Source organism: Rhinatrema bivittatum, chromosome 3 (genome assembly GCF_901001135.1).
Source record: "Rhinatrema bivittatum chromosome 3, aRhiBiv1.1, whole genome shotgun sequence".
Lineage (NCBI taxonomy): Eukaryota > Metazoa > Chordata > Amphibia > Gymnophiona > Rhinatrematidae > Rhinatrema > Rhinatrema bivittatum.
This window is the reverse complement of record NC_042617.1, coordinates 566,661,903-566,684,979: the sequence shown is the minus strand read 5'-3', so window position 1 is coordinate 566,684,979 and position 23,077 is coordinate 566,661,903. Positions and strand designations below refer to the sequence as shown.

Here is a 23,077-nt window from a genome sequence, read left to right as displayed (position 1 = left end):
TCTGGAAACAGAACTGAAAGTAAAAAAAAAAAAAAAAAAGCTGTATATATAATCCGTAACCTCGCCATGTGAGAACAGCAGCCTTGTGAGCAGCATCTCAGCAGAATATCAATCTAGCTGTGACCCGGGTAGCAAAGCAACTCCTTTATGCAGTTAATAGGATCCGGAAGGATGCCTTTAAATATTAAGATTGTCTACAGTGTAGGGGCTGACCAAGAGCCATCCGTGCAGGTAAGGTGACTCGTCTCCCAGATTGTGTTCACGTGCTGATGTCGGCCATAGGCCAGTCTGCTGAGATTTTTCTGTGCCACCTGTAAAACTGGCACCTGGTTCGGTGATGATAGAGAGGTTTTAAATTAACCAGGGTGTATCCCCAAGCACTGCATTCAGCTCCATCACCTTTGTGCAGTCTTTTATTAAACACTCTCTCCAGTGGGGCTTTGGTTTAACTCCATGTAGAGGATATTTTTTTTGGGGGGGGGGAGATTATTAGGTCCAAAAACTGATTTCTTTTCATGCATTGGGACTTTTTTTTTTTTTTTTTTTACATTCAAAAGAACACAGGCAAGAGTTGGATACATAGAAATAGTTTTTGTGTAGTCTTTGCCCTAGCTCCCTGCCTTTGCTGGTCGAGGCAGAACGGGATACCTCCGACACCCAGAGCATATAAATGAATGGCACTGAATAAATATAATTCACGTTACAGCCTCGAGATAATGATAAGCAAGTTGGAATTTTAAGGGTGGATAGAGGAAGGAATTTTGTATGCTGTGACACTTTGTACTGCTATTATGTTTCTTTTAAAATTAACGACTCTGGGAATTCTTTGGGTTTGTTTGTTTTTTTTTCTTCCAAGGCAAGCAGTACTGTTTTATGTTTTAACGATTTTTATTGCTTTTTCAAACATAACAGATAAATCAATACAACAAACTGGGCGCAGTTATCCTTCAGCGCCCAACGTCAGAAAGCAAACAAGTCTCCAGTACAAAAGAACTCCCCGACCCCCCCCCCCCCCCATTTTATAAAAAAAAAGGGGAAAAAAACCCATACTGTATCGGGGTCTAAGACATAGCCTGAAGGGTCCAGAGAGAGGAAAGAGCGTTCATCAGTCATTCAAGATCCAACTGCGTGCACGAGGCGGTAGCGCCTGGATATATAGGGGTCCAAGCAGTACTGTTTTGATGTATGGTTTTGCTGTAGATCTGTGCAGGCAGGCACGCTTTATCGGGGGCATATTACAGGTACTGATCCTGTTTGGCAGCATTTCTGCATTGCATTTGATCGACTAAACACTCCAAATTGGGCTGACGTGAATTCGCTCCCTCTTTCCTCTCCCCGGCACAAGGGCAGTAGAGGTCCTCAGTAGGGTTTTAAGCTTGCATGGTCTGTGCCGTTTGCAGCTAGATCAGTCCGGAAAGAAAGCTGCTTGTAGTGGGGGGGGAGGAGGGGAAGACGGGATTAGATTTGATATACATGAAATGTACTGATTTGGAAAACTGGGAGCTTAAGTAAAAAAAAAAAAATAAAGGGTTGCTATTTGTGGCTTGTAATTTGGGATTTGTTTTATACATTCAAAGTTGTAGTGGGAAAAAAATGAAGCAGTTCTGGACAGAAATGCAGGAAGCATGGTCAGAGCAGTGTGCAGAGGCAGCGTGGCATCCGCGTTTGAATAGGGTGAGATTAGGTGGAATGTGTTATTTTTAAGTAAATAATCCTATGGCACAGAAGGGAAGTTAACTGCGTAATTAGGAAAAAAAAAAACAGGGTTTGAACAAAGCAGAGAACGTAGGTAGCATGACCCTTCTGCAGCAGGCGAGAGCCAGGGGACTGTGTTTGTAAAAGGGATTTGTTATAGACTTTGGCTGCTGTTATGGAGTCGGCACAAGAATGACTTCACTCCGGGCCTGCGTTTGTTGAAAGGCTTTAGAAGCGCAGGCATGACTAGAGCTGGGGGAAAAAAAGCTGAGATTAATTGTCAAGGTGGTGTTTATTTATGAAACGTAGCAAAGCTGGCATTGGATTCCGCCTCAGCTCAGATTTTTAAAGAGTGTTACTATTTAATAAAACTTTTATATCGCCCGCCCACACCAAAGGCTTACCTGAAGCAGTGTACAAAACAGCACCAGTGCACCAGAGATGAAATACAATAAATTGCACTAAGGCACTGTAGGATCTTGATGCCTCTTCCTATCTTCTCCCACCCCACCTCCATCTAATACCATATAGAGCACACACACTCTCTGAATGTCTTCCTACTATTCCTAAATCCATATCTCTCATTGCTTCCTCTCTTTCAAAGATAAAGAAAAGGGGAACTCGGGGAATACTTGGAAAAAATGATTTAAAGAACTGTGTGTGTGTGTGTGGGGTGCCAAAAGCAATCCTTGCCCATTTTGTCCAGCACCTGCCCTGGCTGCTTTTTTTTTTTTTCCCCCCTCCAACAGATTTACCGGGACTGTACTAACGTAACACAAATTAATTGTAAAGCTTCGTGTTTTATTAAACGTTTATTATCCCCCCCTTTAGTGGTGCCCGGGAAGGGGGTAGCAATCATGTACCAGTCTCAAAAACACAACTATGCTACAGGAAGGTAACATGATCGTGGCCAGACACCTTAGAGAACCCACAATGCCCCGATGTATACGGAGTGTGTTTATACACACCTGTACACATACCTTCTGCGAACATGATGTTGATCCTGTTAAGAAGATAAAAAAAAACCTCTATAACATTATTTCAATGACGATATAAATGTAAAGCAGCCAGCTCAAGTGACTCAGGCCCTAGCACGCTGCACCTCAAGACAGGTGATGTGTTTTAGGTTTGCTGTCTGTGGGGTACAGCAGGGCCCAGACAGCATGCCACAGAGGCCTTAACTCTTGGGGTGGGGAGAGGGGAGGAGGCTGTTACTGCTGCAGTGACATCTGCTGGCCACAGGATGGCACTGAGGGAGTCTCAGGGGGTGCGCTTTGTTCCAGCCCTCTGGCTGCTGAGGGTTTCTAAGTGTCCTAGGTCTGCCATTTGGGTATGAGATGGTGTAGAAACTCTGGGCAATAAAAACAGATGCAATAAGAGTAAGGAGATGAACCATCTGGGTACAGAGTTCTGCCCTCTTGAGCTGGATCAGTCCTGGAGTTACTTTAGGAATGATCCACAAATGATGATGCACTTCAGCTGTCTGTCTAGACCAGTGGTTCTCAACCTTTTTCCGTCACGACACACCTGACATGATAATCAGGTGCATGACACATTGCACACTGCATTTAACAGCTATACTAAAAAAGATCATCCTAAATATTAGTTTATTGTTGAAAATGATGCAGGAGAAATAAAATATTTTTTAATTTCAATAACTACTTATGAAATATTATTAAATGTTGGGTTTTTTTTCACAAACATTTTAAGCTTTGCTTACTGCATTAGTGAGAAATCTAGGACTGGTATGAATATGCAGCACACAGTTTTTCGATACAGACTAACTCTCATGCATTTCACTGTCAACCTCAGGGAGTTCTAACCTCTTCTGGAGTTTATACAGAGCAGAGTTAGGAAATTTCCCCTTTCAACTCACCATACAAAAATTATATTCGAATTCTGGTATCCCCTCAGTAATAGTACTTTAAAATCCCTCCCTGCCAGCCACTTTGTGAAATAACATGAAAACCTGCTAAGAAGACATTTAGAAATTGTATAGCATACCAGCCCATACCATAAGAGTACTAACTCCAAGGACTTAAGTCTATTCCATGTTACCGTTGCTAGTAATAGCAGTGGCTATTTTCTAAGTCAGCTTAATTAATAGCAGGTAATGGACTTCTCCTCCAAGAACTTATCCAATCCTTTTTTAAACACAGCTACACTAACTGCACTAACCACATCCTCTGGCAACAAATTCCAGAGTTTAATTGTGCGTTGGGTGAAAAAGAACTTTCTCCGATTAGTTTTAAATGTGCCACATGCTAACTTCATGGAGTGCCCCCTTGTCTTTCTATTATCCGAAAGAGTAAAAAAACGATTCACATCTACCCGTTCTAGACCTCTCATGATTTTAAACACCTCTATCATATCCCCCCTCAGCCGTCTCTTCTCCAAGCTGAAAAGTCCTAACCTCTTTAGTCTTTCCTCATAGGGGAGCTGTTCCATTCCCTTTATCATTTTGGTAGCCCTTCTCTGTACCTTCTCCATTGCAATTATATCTTTTTGAGATGCGGCGACCAGAATTGTACACAATATTCAAGGTGCGGTCTCACCATGGAGCGATACAGAGTCATTATGACATTTTCCGTTTTATTCACCATTCCCTTTCTAATAATTCCCAACATTCTGTTTGCTTTTTTGACTGCCGCAGCACACTGAACCGACGATTTCAATGTGTTATCCACTATGACGCCTAGATCTCTTTCTTGGGTGATAGCACCTAATATGGAATCTAACATTATGTAACTATAGCATGGGTCATTTTTCTCTATATGCATCACCTTGCACTTATCCACATTAAATTTCATCTGCCATTTAGATGCCCAATTTTCCAGCCTCACAAGGTCTTCCTGCAATTTATCACAATCTGCTTGTGATTTAACTACTCTGAACAATTTTGTGTCATCTGCAAATTTGATTACCTCACTCGTCGTATTTCTTTCCAGATCATTTATAAATATATTGAAAAGTAAGGGTCCCAATACAGATCCCTGAGGCACTCCACTGCCCACTCCCTTCCACTGAGAAAATTGTCCCTTTAATCCTACTCTCTGTTTCCTGTCTTTTAGCCAGTTTGCAATCCACGAAAGGACATCGCCATCTATCCCATGACTTTTTACTTTTCCTAGAAGCCTCTCATGAGGAACTTTGTCAAACGCCTTCTGAAAATCCATGTATACTATATCTACCGGTTCACCTTTATCCACATGTTTATTAACTCCTTCAAAAAAGTGAAGCAGATTTGTGAGGCAAGACTTGAATATCTACAGCCTTTCCTATGGAAAAAGCAAGACTGCAAGTATAAAACTTGGTAAAATTACTATTGGAAAATCAAAGAAAGCCAGACTGCTTTAGATTCCTACACAGAATCTACATCCTAGTTAGCAGAATCTCTCACTTCTGTCAAACATGCAGAATGCAAACTCTTATCTAATACAGAATTAAAGACCATAAATTATAAACCTACAGAGAAAAACGCCAAGAAGCGGGGGAGGGAGGGGGAGGAGGAATGGTGGGGCAGGATACAGCATGCCTGCAACATTTCTTGCTTGGACTGGTGGTAGCAGTGATAGCCAGGGTTAAGGGAACAGTGATGAGGAATTTTAAGTACCAGCTCCTTCTCTGCACTCTCCTCAAGCAGCAAGCACATGTGGCTGTTATAGAAAGCATAGGCTTGCTATGTCAGTTTTTTGGTGACACACTGGTTGAGAACCACTGGTCTAGACCAAAGGTGGCCAACTCTGGTCATTAAGAGCCACAAACAGACCTGTTTTTTCAGAATGTCTACAATGAATATGTATGAGATAGATTTGTATGCACTGCCTCCATCGTATACAAAACTATCTCATGCTTATTCTTTGCGGATTTCCTGAAAACCAGGCCTGTTTATGGCTCTTGAGGAACAAAGTTGGCCACCCATATCTAGACTGCAGAAGTAGTGGAAGTGGTAGTGACTTTTAAAACTTTTCCGAAAAATATTCCAAACAACTATCTGCTTGCAGTTTTTGTAAATTCTACATTATGGGGCAGATTTTAAAATAGTACGCCAGCGTGTACTTTTGTTCACGCGACCGGCGCAAACAGTACGCTGGATTTAATAGACACGCGCGTATCTTTTAAAATCCGTGGTCGGCGCACGCAAGGCTGCGCACACCAAGCCGCACAGCCTGGCTCCATTCCCTCCACCCCCCCCCCCCCCCGGCCCATTTCTAAACCCCCCTTACCTCTGTTTGAAAAGTTGCGCCGGTGGGCTGGTGGCGCACCATCACCCGACCTGGGGGCTGGTCTGGAGGCCTCGGCCACGCCCCCGGGCCGGCACCACGCCCCCGGATGCCCCCGAATGTTGCGACGCCCCCCTAGCAAAGCCCCAGGACTTACGCGCGTCCCGGGGCTTGCGCGCACCGCCGAGCCTATTCAACATAGGCTCGGCATGCACAGGGGGAGCTTGGGGCAGGTTTTGCGGGTTACACACTTATCTTACGCGCGTACCCCTTTGAAAATCTGCCCCTATATTACTTGTATACTGAATATAACCGCAGAAGCTCCTAAGCCTTCTCCATTATGTTAACTGTTTCCAAAATGGTGGTTTTCTACTCTTTTGGTCAGCATTCCTTATTGTTTCAGATTTATAACTGAAAACTAATGGGGGATGAACCTCAGTCACAAGATTTTATCTTGTTTCCAAAAAACAAAGGCCATATTATGATCGCAAATCTTTAGCAATACACAGTCAGTGAGTCAGTGAAATATCATAAAACCAGTATTTTCAAATGTAATTTAATACTAGTGTTTGGAGTACTTCTAATATCTCAAAGGTTTCCAAGCATTGGAGGCAGGCCACTTTGAATGGAAAGGGGACTAGATGGAGGTGAAATGGTGTAGACTCAATAGAAATCTTAGGAAATATTTCTTTACAGAGAGGGGTAGTGGAAGTGGTAGAGACAAAAATGGTATTTGAATTCAAAAAAGTATGGGATAAATACAGGGAATCTCTGAGGGAGTTATGGAATTATAAAGCTAAAGTAGTGGGACAGATGGCTTTTCAGTCGTTTTTGCCATCATGTTTCTATGTTTGTTAGTTTTATAGAGCCAGGCCTATACTATGATGTAAGTGAATTGTTTCAGGAGTTTTTAATTTAATTTTTAAGTTTTTTCAGTACTCTGGGATGTATACCATCTGGCCCAGGTGATTTGCTAGTCTTTAGTTTGTCAATAAAAGCTGAATATTCATTTATTTTATATTTCTAATCTGTTCTTCATAGACCTAGTACAGGGTGGAGAATATCAGTAATGTATTACAATAACATTGCATATAAAACAATTTTCAAACATCTAACAAATATATATGAAACATAATCCTATCCTATGTTCAGACCATTATAAAATATTGATGGTTTATATATCTATATATATATTCATAACATCACATACTATCCTGAATCAACAAGATCCTGTGTAAAAATGCTGAAAATTCACATAGGTTCCACATTAGTAGTCACCATTCAGGAAAAGGATTAAGGTGTGCAGTGTGCAGCAACAGCCAAGAAAGCAATAAAATGCTAGGAATTATTAAGAAAGGAATGGAGAATAAAACAGAATATCATAATGCCTCGGTATCACTCCATGGTGTGACCTCATCTTGAGTATTGTGTGCAGTTCTGGTCACCAGATCTCAAAAAAAGATACAGCAGAATTTGCAAAGGAACAGAGAAGGGTGACCAAAATGATAAAGGGATGGAACGATTGCTCTATGGGGAAAGGCTAAAGATATTAGGACTCTTCAGCCTGGAGAAGAGATGGCTGACGGGAAAAATGATAGAGGTCTATTAAAATGAGTGGAGTGGAAGCTTGATGGAGCTTTGGACTGACCCAGTATGGCAAATTGTATGTACTTATCTAATTGGAGTGTGTGCTTTTTGGGTTAGGATCATAGTTACGTGTTTGGTGTCAGAAGAGGGCTGAAGCGGGGATGAGTTGTGGTTGGGAAAAAGACACAGTAAGGCTATCCACATTTGTGAACATGGGCCAGAATGTGAGGACGTCTTTTAACCATCTCTGCTGTACAGCATACCGTACCTTAGCAATAAAAATACAACAACATCTCTGATTCTCAGTTCCATCCTATCCCAGACTATTGCTATTGGGAATATATAGTAGAAAGGTAAGAGAGAATGCTCCTCTTAAAAAAAAAAAATCTTTAAATCACTGAATATTTAGTGCCATTTCCCTGTTTTGACTTGTTGGTATACTAAGGGGTTTGATAGAATGGCAGCACACGGCTGTTACCTGAAATGCCCAGTATATTGGTACTGCCTGTAAGGTATCTAATGTTCTCAGTGGGCATCAGAACTATGCTCTAGAAATCCCACAGATCTCTCTTGCCTACTGTTCCTTTGTAACTGTGAAGGTTAAAAAGGAATTTTAGTTTTGCGCCTCATAATACAGACAACAGGTGCTGGAAAGTTGCCTTATAGTGCAGGTGACATGTGGGAAGAAGGGGACTGAGCCTTATGTATTATCTCTGAAAGTTGTGATGCAGTTAAAGGTGAATTTTCAAAGCCCAATGCGCTCATTATTTAGGGGGTGCGCAAATATGTTGGGCTTGCACGTGTCAAGTGGATTTTAAAAGTCGCCCAGATACGCGCATAAACGCCACAGCGCGCACATCTCAGAAGTTTTCAAAAAATAGGCGGGCATGGGCAATTTCAGGGCAGGGCATGAAGCTGAGATTTGCGCATTAACGCTCATGCGATCTGTTGCGCGCTGAGGCTTCCCTTCCTTGTAACTTCTGCTATGGATGCTGTGTAAGATATAAAATAAAGATAAATAGGCAGATCTGTGGGGTTTGAATGGTGGGGGATAACTGATGGAGAGTGAAGGCTATTGAACTGAGGAGGTTTGGAGGAACTCTTCTCTTAAGTGGGCGAACTGGGGACGAACTGGTAAAACTGGAAATGGTGTCGGAGCACGCCCCTTTTAAAATTCCCCAATTTACACAGTAGAAGGGGCATCTGCGTGCACTCGCACACTCCCGCTTAAAATTTGGTGCATGTGTGTGCGCGGCCAGGCCGTTTTATAACATGCGCGCATATACGTACGCGCGCAAGTAATAAAATAGCTACATCCCTGGGCGCGGGCTGACAAACGCGCACATGTGCACGTTTGTCTCAGTCTTCTATAACTTGTTTTGTTAATGGTCTTTAAAAAAAAATAGGGAAGCAAAACTAGAACATTCTACAAATCTTCTCTGTAGCGCTATGAAAAAATGCTTTTACCATTAGCCTCGTTTTCGGACTAAAGGGAGAGGAGTTCAGCCAGCGCCTCTCTAACTGAAAAGAGTTTATTTTAGGATATCATGCCAGCAGGGAGATTTATAATAAACATTTTATTGTAGAGTTTACTTTATTTCCCCGCCGTAGGTAGAAACGAATGTCTTTAGCGTAGACTTTCAGAGCAATACAAACATCATTTATTGCAGCCCCGGTGTTCTGAGTCTGCATCTCTCCAGATACTAAACATGGGAGGCCTGAAAGGGACCAGCAAACCCCGTTTTAACATTTGCCATTTGCGTGTGTCCCAGATTATTACAGTGGAGGAGGCCAAGCGCCGGAGGAGCACGTGCAGCTTGTGTGATGAGGAAGCTGAAGACTTCCTGCCCGACCTGAAGCACCAAAGTGGAATTCTCGAGGACGGGCACATTGAAAAGGTACAGTCTGTGCCAGGGACCCTGACTCCCACAGCAGTGCCCTGTGGGAGCAGACGCGTTTCTAATTATTGTTTTGGGGTTTTTTTATGTAATTTTAATCTTAGCGGTGAATTTTAAAAGCTGCCTCTGAAAGTATTCATTCGTTTCAGTGAAGGGGGCGCGGTCTTGTGTGCGCGCAAACCACTGTTTCTAAAGGCAGTGCATGTCAGTTAATAGCACAAGCTTATTTCTTGCATTCTGTGTACCTTTATTTTACTTCAGCGTATCAACCTTAACAGTGTTAGCCCAAAGCGAGGAATGGCAAAGAGCATACCATTAAAAAAAAGACATATACCGTACTCCAAAAGAATGCTATATATCTCATCTGAAACCTGTATCAGTTCATAAATGAATCATTAACATCTAGAAGAAATTTAAAAAATAAATAAAAGTATATTCATTCAGGGAAGAGTTAAAGTCTGCTGGAATAGCCAGCTTTTAAGTAAGTCTTTGAAACCCATAAAATTCAGCTGTTAAGGGGAGCTCATCTGATTATATATTCCGCCTCTTGGCACTCAAAAGCAGATTACATTCAGGCGCTGTAGGTATTTCCCAGTCCTTGGAGGACTTACAGTCTCTGAGCGCGGGTATTACCGCCAATTGTATTCCCTTCAAAGAATGAACACAAAGAAAAGTCTCTGCCCTGAGAGATTGGACAGGAGCAGGAGGAGTTAACCCATCCCTGAGGCAGCAAGGCTTTCAAAGCTACTACGAAACTGAATTCTTAAACTGGGATACAAAAGGCGATTGGTAGACAGTGAAGACACCTCAGGACCGGACTCGTACTATCTCTTAATTGAGAGGCTGCCAACGGACAGGGCTCCTCTATTGGGCACCAGTTGGCGTTTTTTGAATATGTCCTTACGTAAACCTGCATGAAGTGCATTGCCATCGTTAAGCACAAGCAGTTACCAAAGCATGAATAATTGGTGAAAAATCAGCTGTTAAAAAAAAAAAAAAAAAAAGTTAAATCTGACACAGGTTTTTTAGCTGGACAAAAGATTGCCTAACAGTCGCTGAGATCTGTGGTTCCATCATAGATCCGTATCTGATATGACTCCAAAGCTACATACTTGTGGTTTTTTTTAGTGATAAAGTCATTCCATCTGTCATCAATGGGATATTCAGACCTGTATTTTTATCACTGTTAATCCACCTTGCCTTTATTTATGTAGGGTTAAGTTTGAACGTATTTGCGATCACCCACTCAGAAATTGCCTGTAGACGTAAATTCATTCTTTCTTTTTCCAGTGTATCTGGCAGATTCCTTTCCCACAAAGAGGCATTTACTGTTAATGTCATTGCCTCATACAGGTCACCTCTGGCAAGCCACGGTGGGCAAGGGTCTTAGTAGAGAAGTAGTAGACCATATCTTCTGTAGGATACATTGGATCTCACTACAGCTAATCTCTTGAAAAGTGGCCCACTTCCCCCTGGTTTTATAGATTGCAAATTTATCATGATCGGAAACTGAATTAGTGATTGATTTAGTGCAACAAGATAGCTGTAACTGACATTTTATTGTCTGAAATATTTCCTTTTGGTGATTTAGGGATGACTGAATAGCAGTAGCAAAGTAATTTTACTTGGCAGCCATACACCTTAGCATATGCCTTACAAATTGCATTCTTAATTTCATTCTCTACCTGGCGCCCTTGGCATTCTAAACATCTTCCTCTACCATTTAGACCCTGAAGGTAAACCAAGATGCAGATCAAGACTGGATAACTGCAGTGAATATATTAATAACACTGCTCAGTTCTCTGTTCCAGATCTCAGCCTGATCGATTACAGATTTATCTGCTCATTGATTAAGGAGGTTAGGTATATTTGTTAATAAGCCCCCAGGAGTCAATTTATTCCTGGGCCCAAGTCGCTTAAAATGACCTTTATCAGTGTACTGGAGATAGTACAATAAAGATTAAAGGAGATTAAATAGTGATCAGACCAAGGTATGGGATTTACTTGAATATTTTGTAGCTTAAAATCTAAGGAAATCATTTTCAAAAGGATTTACATACTTCAAACTGGGTATTATGCATGTCAATGGGCTTTTGAAAATTGCTACCATCTATGCTATTGAATTATTAATAGGATTTACATGCATACTTGCACTTTAAGCAAGTAAATAAGCTTTTGAAAATTGCTACAATAGTGTCTTACAATTTACGCACTTAACTTCTTTAAAAATGAACTCCTAAATTATTAGGCTCAGAATTATTGGCAGGACCATTATTATGGAACACATTACCCCTGGAATTAAGATTAATGAAGGACTTAAAACTCTTTAAAAAAGGCTTAAAAACATGGCTTTTCAAAAAGGCATTTCACAGTGAGGTAGCAGAATAACAACACATACACAAAGCAGGAAGTAAACAAGAGAAAAAAAGCAGAATTACTTATTTTTTATTATTTTCTCACAATTAAGTATTAAATTAGAAAGACAGCTAATCATAAATGGTAACCACACCCATTCCCCATTTAAAGTATATGATTGAACTATGTAACCGTATAATAATGGCACCCTATGGATAATTGAGAAACCACATATTTGTGCCTGACTGTAAACCGTTGTGATGGTGCTCTACTATACGACGGTATAGAAAAGTTTTAAATAAATAAATAAATAAAAATAAAAGACCAAATCTAGTGCGTGGCCAGCCTCTCAGGTTAAAGGCCCATAGTTGACATATTAAGGGTAAAATGCACAGCCCAAACTGACAATGTAGTTTCTGCATGGAAGTTAAAATCCCATAGAATTAATGTGCCAAGGAAAATCTACCATTACCTCTGAAATGGATTCTAGTATATCATTTAAAGGCAACACCAGTTGGTATAGGGGTCTGTATAACAAAAAGAGCCCTATCTCATGATAGTCCTTAGTTTATAAAAATGAGCCACCCCTCCCTGAATGGACATGATGCAAAGTGGGATTGAATCACGGTAAATAATGACTACTGTCCCCCATCGAGCCCCCTCTCCCCCAGCCTAGGCTGATGATGGACAAAACAGCCATGGGAGACACAGTAAAGACAAAGCTGTTGTATCCTAACAGTCTTGCCATGTCTCCGAGATACAAAAATTACCAGTACCCTAGTCTAGAATCAAATCGTTTAAGGCCGGATTTTAAGTACTCCCCGCACGTAAAAAAAAAACGGGGATTATGCGTACGGCCGGGCCTTGCGTGCGCCGCCCGCATTTTAGAAGAGGCCTGGCCGCGCACGTAACTCCTGCCGGCGCGCGCAAGTTACTTCAGGTCGGGCCCTGAAGTAACTTGAAAAATAAAAGATTAAACATTTAAAAATGGTTTTTAGAGGGTGGGGAGAAGAGGGGAAGGGAGGTTAGGATAGTGGGTAGGAAAGTTCCCTCCCAGTCCGCTCCTGAATTGGAGCAAACTGGGAGGGAACCGGGGAAGGCCCCGATGCGTTGCCGCGCGAATGTTGACAAAATCGACACACACACACACACACACACCCCCCTGGCGCGCGCCGCCACCGATTTTATAACATTTATTTATTTATTTATTTAACAGTTTTATATACCGAAGTTCTAGTAACAAAGTTACTAATCAATTCGGTTTACATTGTAACAATAAAAATTGACAGAATATAGAATTATGTCTTACAGAGAACAGGGAAGATTTAACTTGGAAATAAATAAAATAAATTAGTGAGAGCAATAAATAACTTCAATGGAGCAAGGAGAGTACAATTTAAATACAATATAATATAGGAGGATAAATTCGGAATTGAATGAGTTGGGCCTGAGGTCGATTATTGAAAAGTTAAGAAAAGTTATTGGGATAAGGAGAATGCTTGATTAAACATGCGCGCGTCCATGTGTGTGTGTGTGCCGGGTAGCACGCGCACACGTATTTTTTAAAAATCTACCCCTTATTGTAGAAAATTTCTTGTTTGCAGACAAAACATTTAATAAACTGATAACTAAATTAGCGGGGGCCTGGGCAACATTCTTAATTGACTTGTGAGCATAAGGAAGGAGGAGGTTGGAGTTCCTCCTATTTGGTTCTAGATCTGCTTCTGAAGCCACCAGGCCCATATATCTCCCCTTGGCCACAGATTTCCTTTATTGTGAATCCTGCAGTTGTTGTCTCTCTCAGTAATTTGTAATTCCCAGGCATCCTGACCTCCCTGTTTTCTTACGCGTATGCATTGTGTTGCCTGGTGCAGTGGGAATATCTATACGTGTGCTTCTTTCTTTCCTCTTTTGCTGCTCAGCTTGCACAGCGCTTGCCTGCACGAGTGCAGGGCTACCCCTGGCAGCTGGCGTACAGCACGATGGAGCACGGGACCAGCCTGAAAACCCTCTACCGCAACTTGACATCTCTCGACAGTCCAGTGTTGCTTGTGGTTAAAGACATGGACAATCAGGTACTTGGAAATGTCAATGCACCCATACATTTAAATCATGCCATGTAATATAAATGCCTGCGTTTATTTTACTGTATATAGACGTAAAACACAATGGCCCAAAATTCAAATGGGAGGAAATGAGTCAAAATATTCAGTGAAAACAGAAGCTTGGGCTGTTTCTTCGAGAGAAAAAAAAAAGTGAAACTACTATGGTTACCCATAAAACAGTTTATTTATTTACTTACGTATTTATTTAAGAACTTTTAATATACCGATGTTTGTGAGACACATCACACTGGTTTACAATTAACTCAGGAAAGGAGGAATTGCAATGAACGAGGAACCAGGGGGTGGGAGCAGGCGAGGAGAGGGGGCGGGAAGGAGGAGGAGTAAAAGAGCAGAAGTAAAGAGAAAGAGGAGGAACCAAGATAGCATAGGTAACTTATTTACAACATTTCTTTAAATTACATCAAGGATAAAGGTATTAGACGTGAGCAGTTAAAAGAAAGTTACATCATCATCACAGAGCATAAAAAAACAGGAGGGTGGATGAGTTCTGTGTTGTTGGGGGATGAAGTCTTAGGTTTGACGTGTGTCTCCACAATACTGAATTCTTGGTATATGTGCAAAACAAACCTTAAAGAATGAATGTTAAATTTCTCCTCACCTTTGCATTCATTTCTCCACTAACTTGGCAAAGAGCCAGATAATACTGATTCTTGTGCATTCTGTATTGTCAGTCCACCAAATGTGGACCAGTATATGTACCTGGGAAAGAAGCCAATGAGGCTGTAGGATTACATTCTATAAATACCACTCGGGGATTAGTTTAGACAATACTTCCCATTTGGGAACACGCAAAAGATGAAAGGACATTTAGCATTGCCTTCATTTAAGAAATTCCGTTTGGCAGTGATGCGAAAAGAGCATCATCCCAGGGGTGCCTGTATGGAATGTGTTACCCCTAGAACTATACGAGGCGTTTCAGTCAGATAGTGAAAGGAAACGTTTTTAGTCGTCATCTTGAGTGGTTGTATTTCAGAATGCACTGTAGGCCCAATTTTAAAAGGGCCACGTGTGTAAATAACCAGGGGTTTTGTGCATGGCCGGGCCTTGCGCGCTTTTTCATAAGGACCCGGCCACACGCGTAACCCCATTACGCAATAAAGTGCCGGGCCTCTCCAAAGGGGTGGGCCGGGACAGCACCATCCGCCGCTGTCCCATGGAAGTGTGCACCAGCAGCAGGCCGGTTTCGCATAACTTACATATACGCAAATGCCCACGGGACCAGCTCGAGTGTGGAAGCCATCGATCCCAGAACCTGTAAATAATCCCAGGCCCTGGGTCGAAGCATGGACCTGAACAACTCCACCTGGGTAACCAACTTGGATAGCCTCTCTTCCATAAGAAAAACCTTGCCCAAGACCATATGGAATCTGGCACCCAGGAACTCCAGCGACTGGGAAGGAACCAGATGACTCTTGTCGGGATTGACCACCCAGCCTAAGGAGGTCAACCTCTGCAGTACCCTCTGGACCGCAGTCTTGCATAGGTCTTCCAACTTTGCATGAATCAGCCAATCGTCCAGGTAGGGATGCACCAGTATGCCCTCCCGTCGCAGAGCCGCTGCTGCTACTACCATCACCTTGGTGAAAACCCTGGGTGCCGTTGCTAGGCCGAACGGAAGTGCACAAAATTGGAAATGTTGTCCGAGGATCGCGAACCGTAGATATTTCTGATGATCCGGACGTATGGGTATATGCAAGTAAGCTTCCGTCAGGTCCAATGACACTAGAAACTCTCCCTTGTGCACGGATGTTATCACCGAGCACAGAGTTTCCATCCGAAAACGAGGCACCTTCAGCGTCCGTTTGACTTTCTTCAAATTGAGAATGGGGTGAAATGTGCCTTCTTTTTTCGGCACCATGAAATAGATGGAGTAACGCCCGCGCCCGAGTTCTCCTGTAGGAACCAGAACAATGGCACCCAGATCCTGCAAACGCTGCAGGATCTCTTGTACTGCTCGCCTCTTTTGGCGGTAAGAACATGGAGAAACCATGTAGCGGTTGTGGATCAGACATGCAAAATCTAAAGCGTAGCCGTGTTCAGTGATGCTTAGGACCCATTGATCCGATGTTACGGTGGCCCATTCCCCCAATTCTTGGAACCGAGGAGTGAACCGGCCGCACTTCATTGTGAGGACTTGGGACCCCCTATGAGACTGGGGGGCTCCTTCCCTGGAGGGCTGCAGGCCCCGAAAGGACTGGTTCCACAAATTTTGGCGGCCTTGCCCTCGCCCACTGAGCAAAGGAACCTCTCGTCCTGGGCCTGTCCTCTGGCAGCTTACAGATCTTGTTCTCCCCCATCGACTTTATCATATCTTCTAACTGTTGCCCAAAAAGCAGTCTCCCTTTGAAGGGTAGAGAACCCAAATATGCTTTAGAGCAGGGGTCGGGAACCCATGGCTCGCGAGCCAGATATGGCTCTTTTGAGGGCTGCATCTGGCTCGCAGACACGTGTCGCCATACTTCGCGGTTCCCCCGCTGACCCAGCTGCTCCCCGGTCCTCCGTCGCCCGGGCTTAAAATGCTGTCAGCCCGGGCGGAACGCGGCAGGACAGCTGGAGTCAGCGGCACCGGCGTGCTCTCTTCTCCTCCCCCCGCGGCCCGGAAGAGGAAGTGGAGAGCATCGGGTGCCTGCGCGGGAAGAAGAGACCACACTAGCGTGGTCTCTTCTTCCGCGCAGGCACCCGATGCTCACCACTTCCTCTTCCGGGCCGCAGGGGGGAGGAGAAGAGAGCACGCCGACTGGAGTCATCCGGGTGCCTGCACGGGAGTCATCGGGTGTCAGCCGGGTGCCAGCGCTGGAGTCATCGGGTGCCTGCGCGGGTCTTCCCGCGCAGGCACCCGATGCTCTCCACTTCCTCTTCCGGGCCGCGGGAAGAAGAGAGCACCGGCGTGCTCTCTTCTTCCCGCGGCCCGGAAGAGGAAGTGGAGAGCATCGGGTGCCTGCGCGGGAAGAAGACTGCAGCGCGGCTCGGAGGAAAATGAAAATCTTCAACCGCGGCCGATGGGACTCCGCCTTCGCCTCCGCGAGGGCTGAAAATGAAGGAGGTTAGTGTTGGGAGGAGGCTGCTGCTGCCGCGAGTTCCTGGGGTGGGGGTGGGGGAGAGAGAGAGTGAATGAGCGAGCAAGCGTGTGTGTTTGAGATCCTGTGTGTGTGAGTGAGAGATTGCATGTATGTGAATGATTGAGAGCCTGTATATGTGAAAGAGAGTATGTCTGTGATTGAGATCCTGCCTGTGAGAGAGAGAGCATGAATGTAAGTTTACCATTGGGAACCTGTATGTGTAAGTTTGTAATTGAAAACCTGTTTGTTTGAAAGAGTATGTGTGTATGATTGAGATCCTTTGTGTGTGAGAGAGATCATGTGTATGTATGATTAAGAGCCTGTGTGTATAAGTAAGAGAGAGATCATGTGTGTCTGTGTGTGATTGAGAGCTGGTTTAGGTGATGGAGCATGTGAGTATGTGATTGAGAGCCTGTGTTTAAATGAGAGAGAGAGACCATGTGTGTCTGTGTGTGATTGAGAGCTGATTTAGGTGAGGGAGCATGTGAGTATGTGATTGAGAGCCTGTGTTTAAATGAGAGAGAGAGACCATGTGTGTCTGTGTGATTGAGAGCTGATTTAGGTGAGGGAGCATGTGAGTATGTGATTGAGAGCCTGTGTTTAAATGAGAGAGAGAGACCATGTGTGTCTGTGTGTGATTGAGAGCTGATTTAGGTGAGGGAACATGTGAGTATGTGATTGAGAGCCTGTGTGTAAATGAGAGAAAGAGAGGACATGTTTGTAAGCATGTGAATGAGAGTCTGTGTGTGAGAGAAAAAGACAGCATGTATTTATGTGATTGAAAGCCTGTGTGTGTGTAAGCGTGAAAAGATAGACAGCATGTGTGTAAATGTGTAATTAAGAGCCTATATAAGTGAGAGAGAAAAAACATTTGTATATGTGAGTGACTGAGAGCATGTGTGTATAGGTGTGTCATTGAGAGCCAGTGTGAGAGAGAGCGCTGGTATGTGACAGAGAGGAGAAAGTTCCAAGCAAACCACCCCACCTCCTGCTAATTCAGAACAATCTCAGGACACCTGGATATCAAACGTTCCCAGGTATGCAGAGCAAAAAAATTTTTGTATCCTTATTATTTTTCATTACTGGATCTTTGTGTCTGCTATTTTGAAATATTTTGTTGGTATCTGGAAATGTTTTATATGAGTTTTTAATTATTGGATATTCCACTCATCAGCTGTTTCGAAATATGTTCTTTTTGTTAGTACAGTTTTACTGCTGATGATTTTATATTTCTTGATTTGTTTTATAAGGATGTGTGATGTTTCTTTTTTCCTTTGTTACACTGCATACAGAGACTCTGGCTTGTTGCAGTTTCCAATTCAGTTTTTGTCTGCATGCTTCTTGTTATGCGTTTTGGTCTCTTTATTTTATGTTAGGTGAGGGACAGCACGTGATTCAGGTGAGGTTTTCTGCTGGCGTGTAGTTTCTGTGTAGGACTCTATAGCAGCCTGACTTGGTCCGTTTTCCTAATAGGAGATGTATTGGTGTCTTAAGGCCTGGTGTAATATTTTCAGAGACTTATTGTACTTTAAAAGTGTGATCTTACATAAAATGCACACATTTACTTGTATTTAGTTTTAAACATATTGTATGGCTCTCATGGAATTACATTTTAAAATATGTGGCGTTTATGGCTCTCTCAGCCAAAAAGGTTCCTGACCCCTGCTTTAGAGGAAACATCCACCGACCAATTCCGCAACCATAGGAGCCGGCGGAAACTATCGTCCTCCCAGAAGTCCGCAAAAGATCATAAAGCGAGTCTGCACTGTAAGCCACTGCGGCCTCCAATCGTCCAGCCTGCCTTGCCTGGGCGTCTAAAGGGGCTACGGTTGCCTGCAAATCCTAGACCCAGTGGAGACTGGCCCACTGCGCAAAACTGCTGCATATGGCAGCCCGGACACCGAGAGCTGACACCTCAAAAATAGTCTTGAGCTAGACCTCCAACTTGCAGTCCTGCAAGTCCTTCAAGGCTGTGGCTCCTGTTACCGGGATGGTAGACTTCTTTGTTACTGCTGAGACGGCAGCGTCCACCTTCGGCACCCTCAGGAGATCCAGCACGTCCTCTGGAAGTCCAACTTTCCTTCAAACCCAGATCAGGAGTGTCCCACTCCCTAAACAAGAGGTCAGACACCGACAAATGAAATGGGAAAGACCGAGCCGGACCTCGGAGTCCCACCATCACCAATCCATAGCACCAAACCGGGAATCTTCCTGAGGGACCTCAATTCCCAGCTCCTCCAGGATGACCAGGATAAGGGGTCCCAGTGCGTCCTTCCGGAACAAGCGAACCACCTTGGGGTCATCACCCTCCACCGGAGGCGAGCCCATGTACTTGGTTGGGCCTGGGTATCTGGATCGCCCTCCGGACCCTGATCAGGAGCCTGTGGCGGAGACTCCCCCTCATCTGACTGATCCGAAGAGTTGCTGTCCCCTGGACAGACCACTGACCGAAGTGGACGCTTCTCTTTAGGCGCTCCGCTTTCCCTCGGCGCCTGAACCCACTTCCGGGCCGAAGAAGACCTATACCCAGGTCCTGCTGACGCGGTCGCCTTGCGCCCTGCCTTGGGCCCTTGAGATTTAACAGCCTTGAGGGCCTTGAAAGCCTTGTGCATTAAAAGCACAAAATCCGAGGTGAACGACGAAGAAGACCCCTTGGAGTCGTGCCCCCTCGTCGTACCCTTCAGAATCCTCCACAGCTCCATCCAAGCCAGTCCCCCCAGGAGCACTGGGCTGCGGAGACAACGGGGGAGGGGAGAGCTCTCCCCCCATAGCAGCTCTCTCCTGCTCTCTATTTATTTATTTATTTTATTTAACAGCTTTTCTATACCGACATTAAAGTACACATCATATCGGTTTACATAATAACAAAATTGTTCAGAGTAGTTAAATCACAAGCAGATTGTGATAAATTGCAGGAAGACCTTGTGAGACTGGAAAATTGGGCATCCAAATGGCAGATGAAATTTAATGTGGATAAGTGCAAGGTGATACATATAGGGAAAAATAACCCATGCTATAGTTACACAATGTTAGGATCCATATTAGGTGCTACAACCCAAGAAAGAGATCTAGGCGTCATAGTGGATAACACATTGAAATCGTCGGTTCAGTGTGCTGCGGCAGTCAAAAAAGCAAACAGAATGTTGGGAATTATTAGGAAGGGAATGGTGAATAAAACGGAAAATGTCATAATGACTCTATCGCTCCATGGTGAGACCACACCTTGAATACTGTGTACAATTCTGGTCGCCACATCTCAAAAAAGATATAATTGCGATGGAGAAGGTACAGAGAAGGGCGACCGAAATGATAAAGGGGATGGAACAGCTCCCCTATGAGGAAAGGCTAAAGAGGTTAGGACTTTTCAGCTTGGAGAAGAGACGACTGAGGGGGGATATGATAAAGGTGTTTAAAATCATGAGAGGTCTAGAATGGGTAGATGTGAATCAGTTATTTACTCTTTCGGATAGTAGAAAGACTAGGGGGCACTCCATGAAGTTAGCATGGGGCACATTTAAAACTAATCGGAGAAAGTTTTTTTTTACTCAACGCACAATTAAACTCTGGAATTTGTTGCCAGAGGATGTGGTTAGTGCAGTTAGTATAGCTGTGTTTAAAAAAGGATTGGATAAGTTCTTGGAGGAGAAGTCCATTACCTGCTATTAAGTTCACTTAGAGAATAGCCACTGCCATTAGCAATGGTAACATGGAATAGACTTAGTTTTTGGGTACTTGCCAGGTTCTTATGGCCTGGATTGGCCACTGTTGGAAACAGGATGCTGGGCTTGATGGACCCTTGGTCTGACCCAGTATGGCATTTTCTTATCTTCTTATGTTCTTAGGTGGAAAATACAAATAACAGGGGGTTGGGGGGGGGGTGGGTGGATGGATAACCAAAAAGGTGGCTCAATAATAGCGAACCTCCTAAACTAAAGAAATAAGAGGGAGGCAAGATAGATGGTAACAAGGTTAACTAAAATACAAATATACAAGTGTTAAAATGGCCTCCGTTCCCGCGCTGAGCAGGAACGGATCCAAGGCCTGCCGCGGCAAAACAGGGACCCCAGCCCCACCGACGCGATTGCGAGTCACTGCCCCTCGATTTCGCCACGCTGCTATCCCCAAGGACCCTTCTCCCCCCCAACAAACACCCTGTGCAAATGCCAGCCCAGGAGAGCCACACACGCAGCATGAGCAGCAGCCTAAATTTAGACCGTCGGGAGAGAAGAGCGGCGAAAACAAAACAACTAAGCAATCGGGAGCTGTCCGCGGTCTGAAGCCGATCGACCTCTACACACCCCCGGAGAGAAAGCTAGGCCGGCAGAGCAGGAGAAATTAAAGAAACAGTACCCCTTTTTTTTTTTTTTTTTTTTTAAACCTGTGAAAGGTCTTACTGAGGGTGAGAGACCCGGGCATCTCAGTATCACCCTCAGTGGGCAGTTACAGGGTCCTCAACCCTCTGCTCCGAAGCCTCTATTACCAGGGGGGATGGCCCCACCAGGACCTGACAACCCCCTGGGAGGCTGAAAAAGAGGAATCCTAGCCTGAAGACTAAAACTACCCTTCTTGGCTCTGTACTTACAATAAGGACTATCAGACTATCAAACCAAAAATCCGAAATCCTAAATCCTGACACAAGCTACCAGACTCAAGGAACGCACTTCTTCCACCTGCTGGAGACAGAAGAATACTGACATACTCTAGGTGACACCTCAGGGGTATACGACAGAGTCTACAAAAAGTTCTCTGTCTCCGCCTGCTGGAGGGGAGGTAAAACCCAGGAGTCTGGGCTGATCCGGGTACGTACAGGGAATGTCCTTCGTGCGAGCGTATTTTAAAATCCGCTTACTTGCGAGACTTAAAGCAGACAAAGTCCTAAGGAAGATAAGCAAAGTACGTTTGCTCAAGTAATGGCTTAAAATTAGGAGCACACTTAACGTGTGGGAGAAGTATTTTAAATTATAGACGCGTACTTGTGTGCATGACTTAAATTTGCAGCGTATGTCCGCTTGCGCGTCCATAGCGCAGGTTTTAAAGTTACTGACCCTATGTATTAGCAGAATATAAATGATTTACATAAAACAACAACTATGTATTTCCTTATTTTAACAAATTGAACATAATAAAAGAGTGAATATGGCATGTGCAAAAGTTTGGACACCCAGTCGATTTGTTACTTCTTTTTTTAAAAACTTGTTAATAAAGCCCTAAAAGTTAATTGACTCAGTGGGTCTTCAATTAGTCAGGTGAAGATAATTCCATGTTTGAACAAATACTTTGACTCTTCTGACCTCTTGGTTGTGATCTACTTTCGCCAACCATGGGCACCTCTTAGCAGCTGTCTGAGCATTTGAAATTTAAGATAATTCACTCTTACAAACAAGGGGAAGGCTAAAAAAAAGCTCTCTGAATACTTCCAACTAGCAGGTTCAGCTGTCAGAAACATTCTTAAAAAATACAAGTTATTATGGTTTGATTTTGTTGTGGCAGATCAGTTCAATTTTTGTTTCATCAGTCCAAAGCACTTTGTTCCAAAACGTTTCAGGCTTATCAAGGTTTTGTTTTGCATATTTTAGATTACTTTTGTGATGAGGTCATAGAAAAAGTTTCCTTCTGACAAATATTCCATACAGATCATTGTTGTGTAAGCAACACTATATTATGGACAGCTTAGAGTCGACTAATTATTTACAAAATGTATATTCTGCCTTTTCGAAAAAGCATTGTACTAACCTAAACATCGACAGTGTTTTAAAGTGATCTCTAGGTTATATTTTGCAAATCTGACCAATTTTTGGGCAGTTCTATCAGAGATTTTTCCAGATTTGCCTTGACCTCAGTAATTCTATGTAACTTCTATTTCTTAACACATCTTCTGACAATTGAACTTGCTAACTGGAAGCATTTAGAAAAATGTTTATGATCTTCCATTCCTTTGTAAGAATGAATTATCTTCATTTTCAAATGCTCAGAGAGCTGCTTAAAGAGCCCATGGTTGTTGAAAGTAAACAACTAAACTTTTCTGTTGCACAGTTTTTATTGGTCAGGGTAACTCAGCAGATTCTTTGGGCTTGGCTCACTCCATTCCTTACATTTGGGCTTTAATTTTCAATTATTTTCTGGAGCAGAACAGC

General features: G+C 43.5%; 1 protein-coding gene across 3 annotated transcripts in view; it reads left to right on the top strand.

Moving 5' to 3' along the window:
* The window catches only part of LOC115088352 (nuclear receptor coactivator 7-like), an 83,165-nt gene that overhangs the window by 48,198 nt on the left and 11,890 nt on the right, over positions 1-23,077 (top strand). For 2 of the 3 annotated variants that reach the window (XM_029596533.1, XM_029596531.1), the window contains exons 3-4: positions 9,278-9,403; positions 13,681-13,833. In XM_029596533.1, the coding sequence (XP_029452393.1) occupies positions 9,278-9,403; positions 13,681-13,833 (279 nt within the window). Of the gene's footprint in view, positions 1-77; positions 232-9,277; positions 9,404-13,680; positions 13,834-23,077 lie in introns of those variants that run through there. The other variant, XM_029596532.1, reaches the window with a different exon arrangement.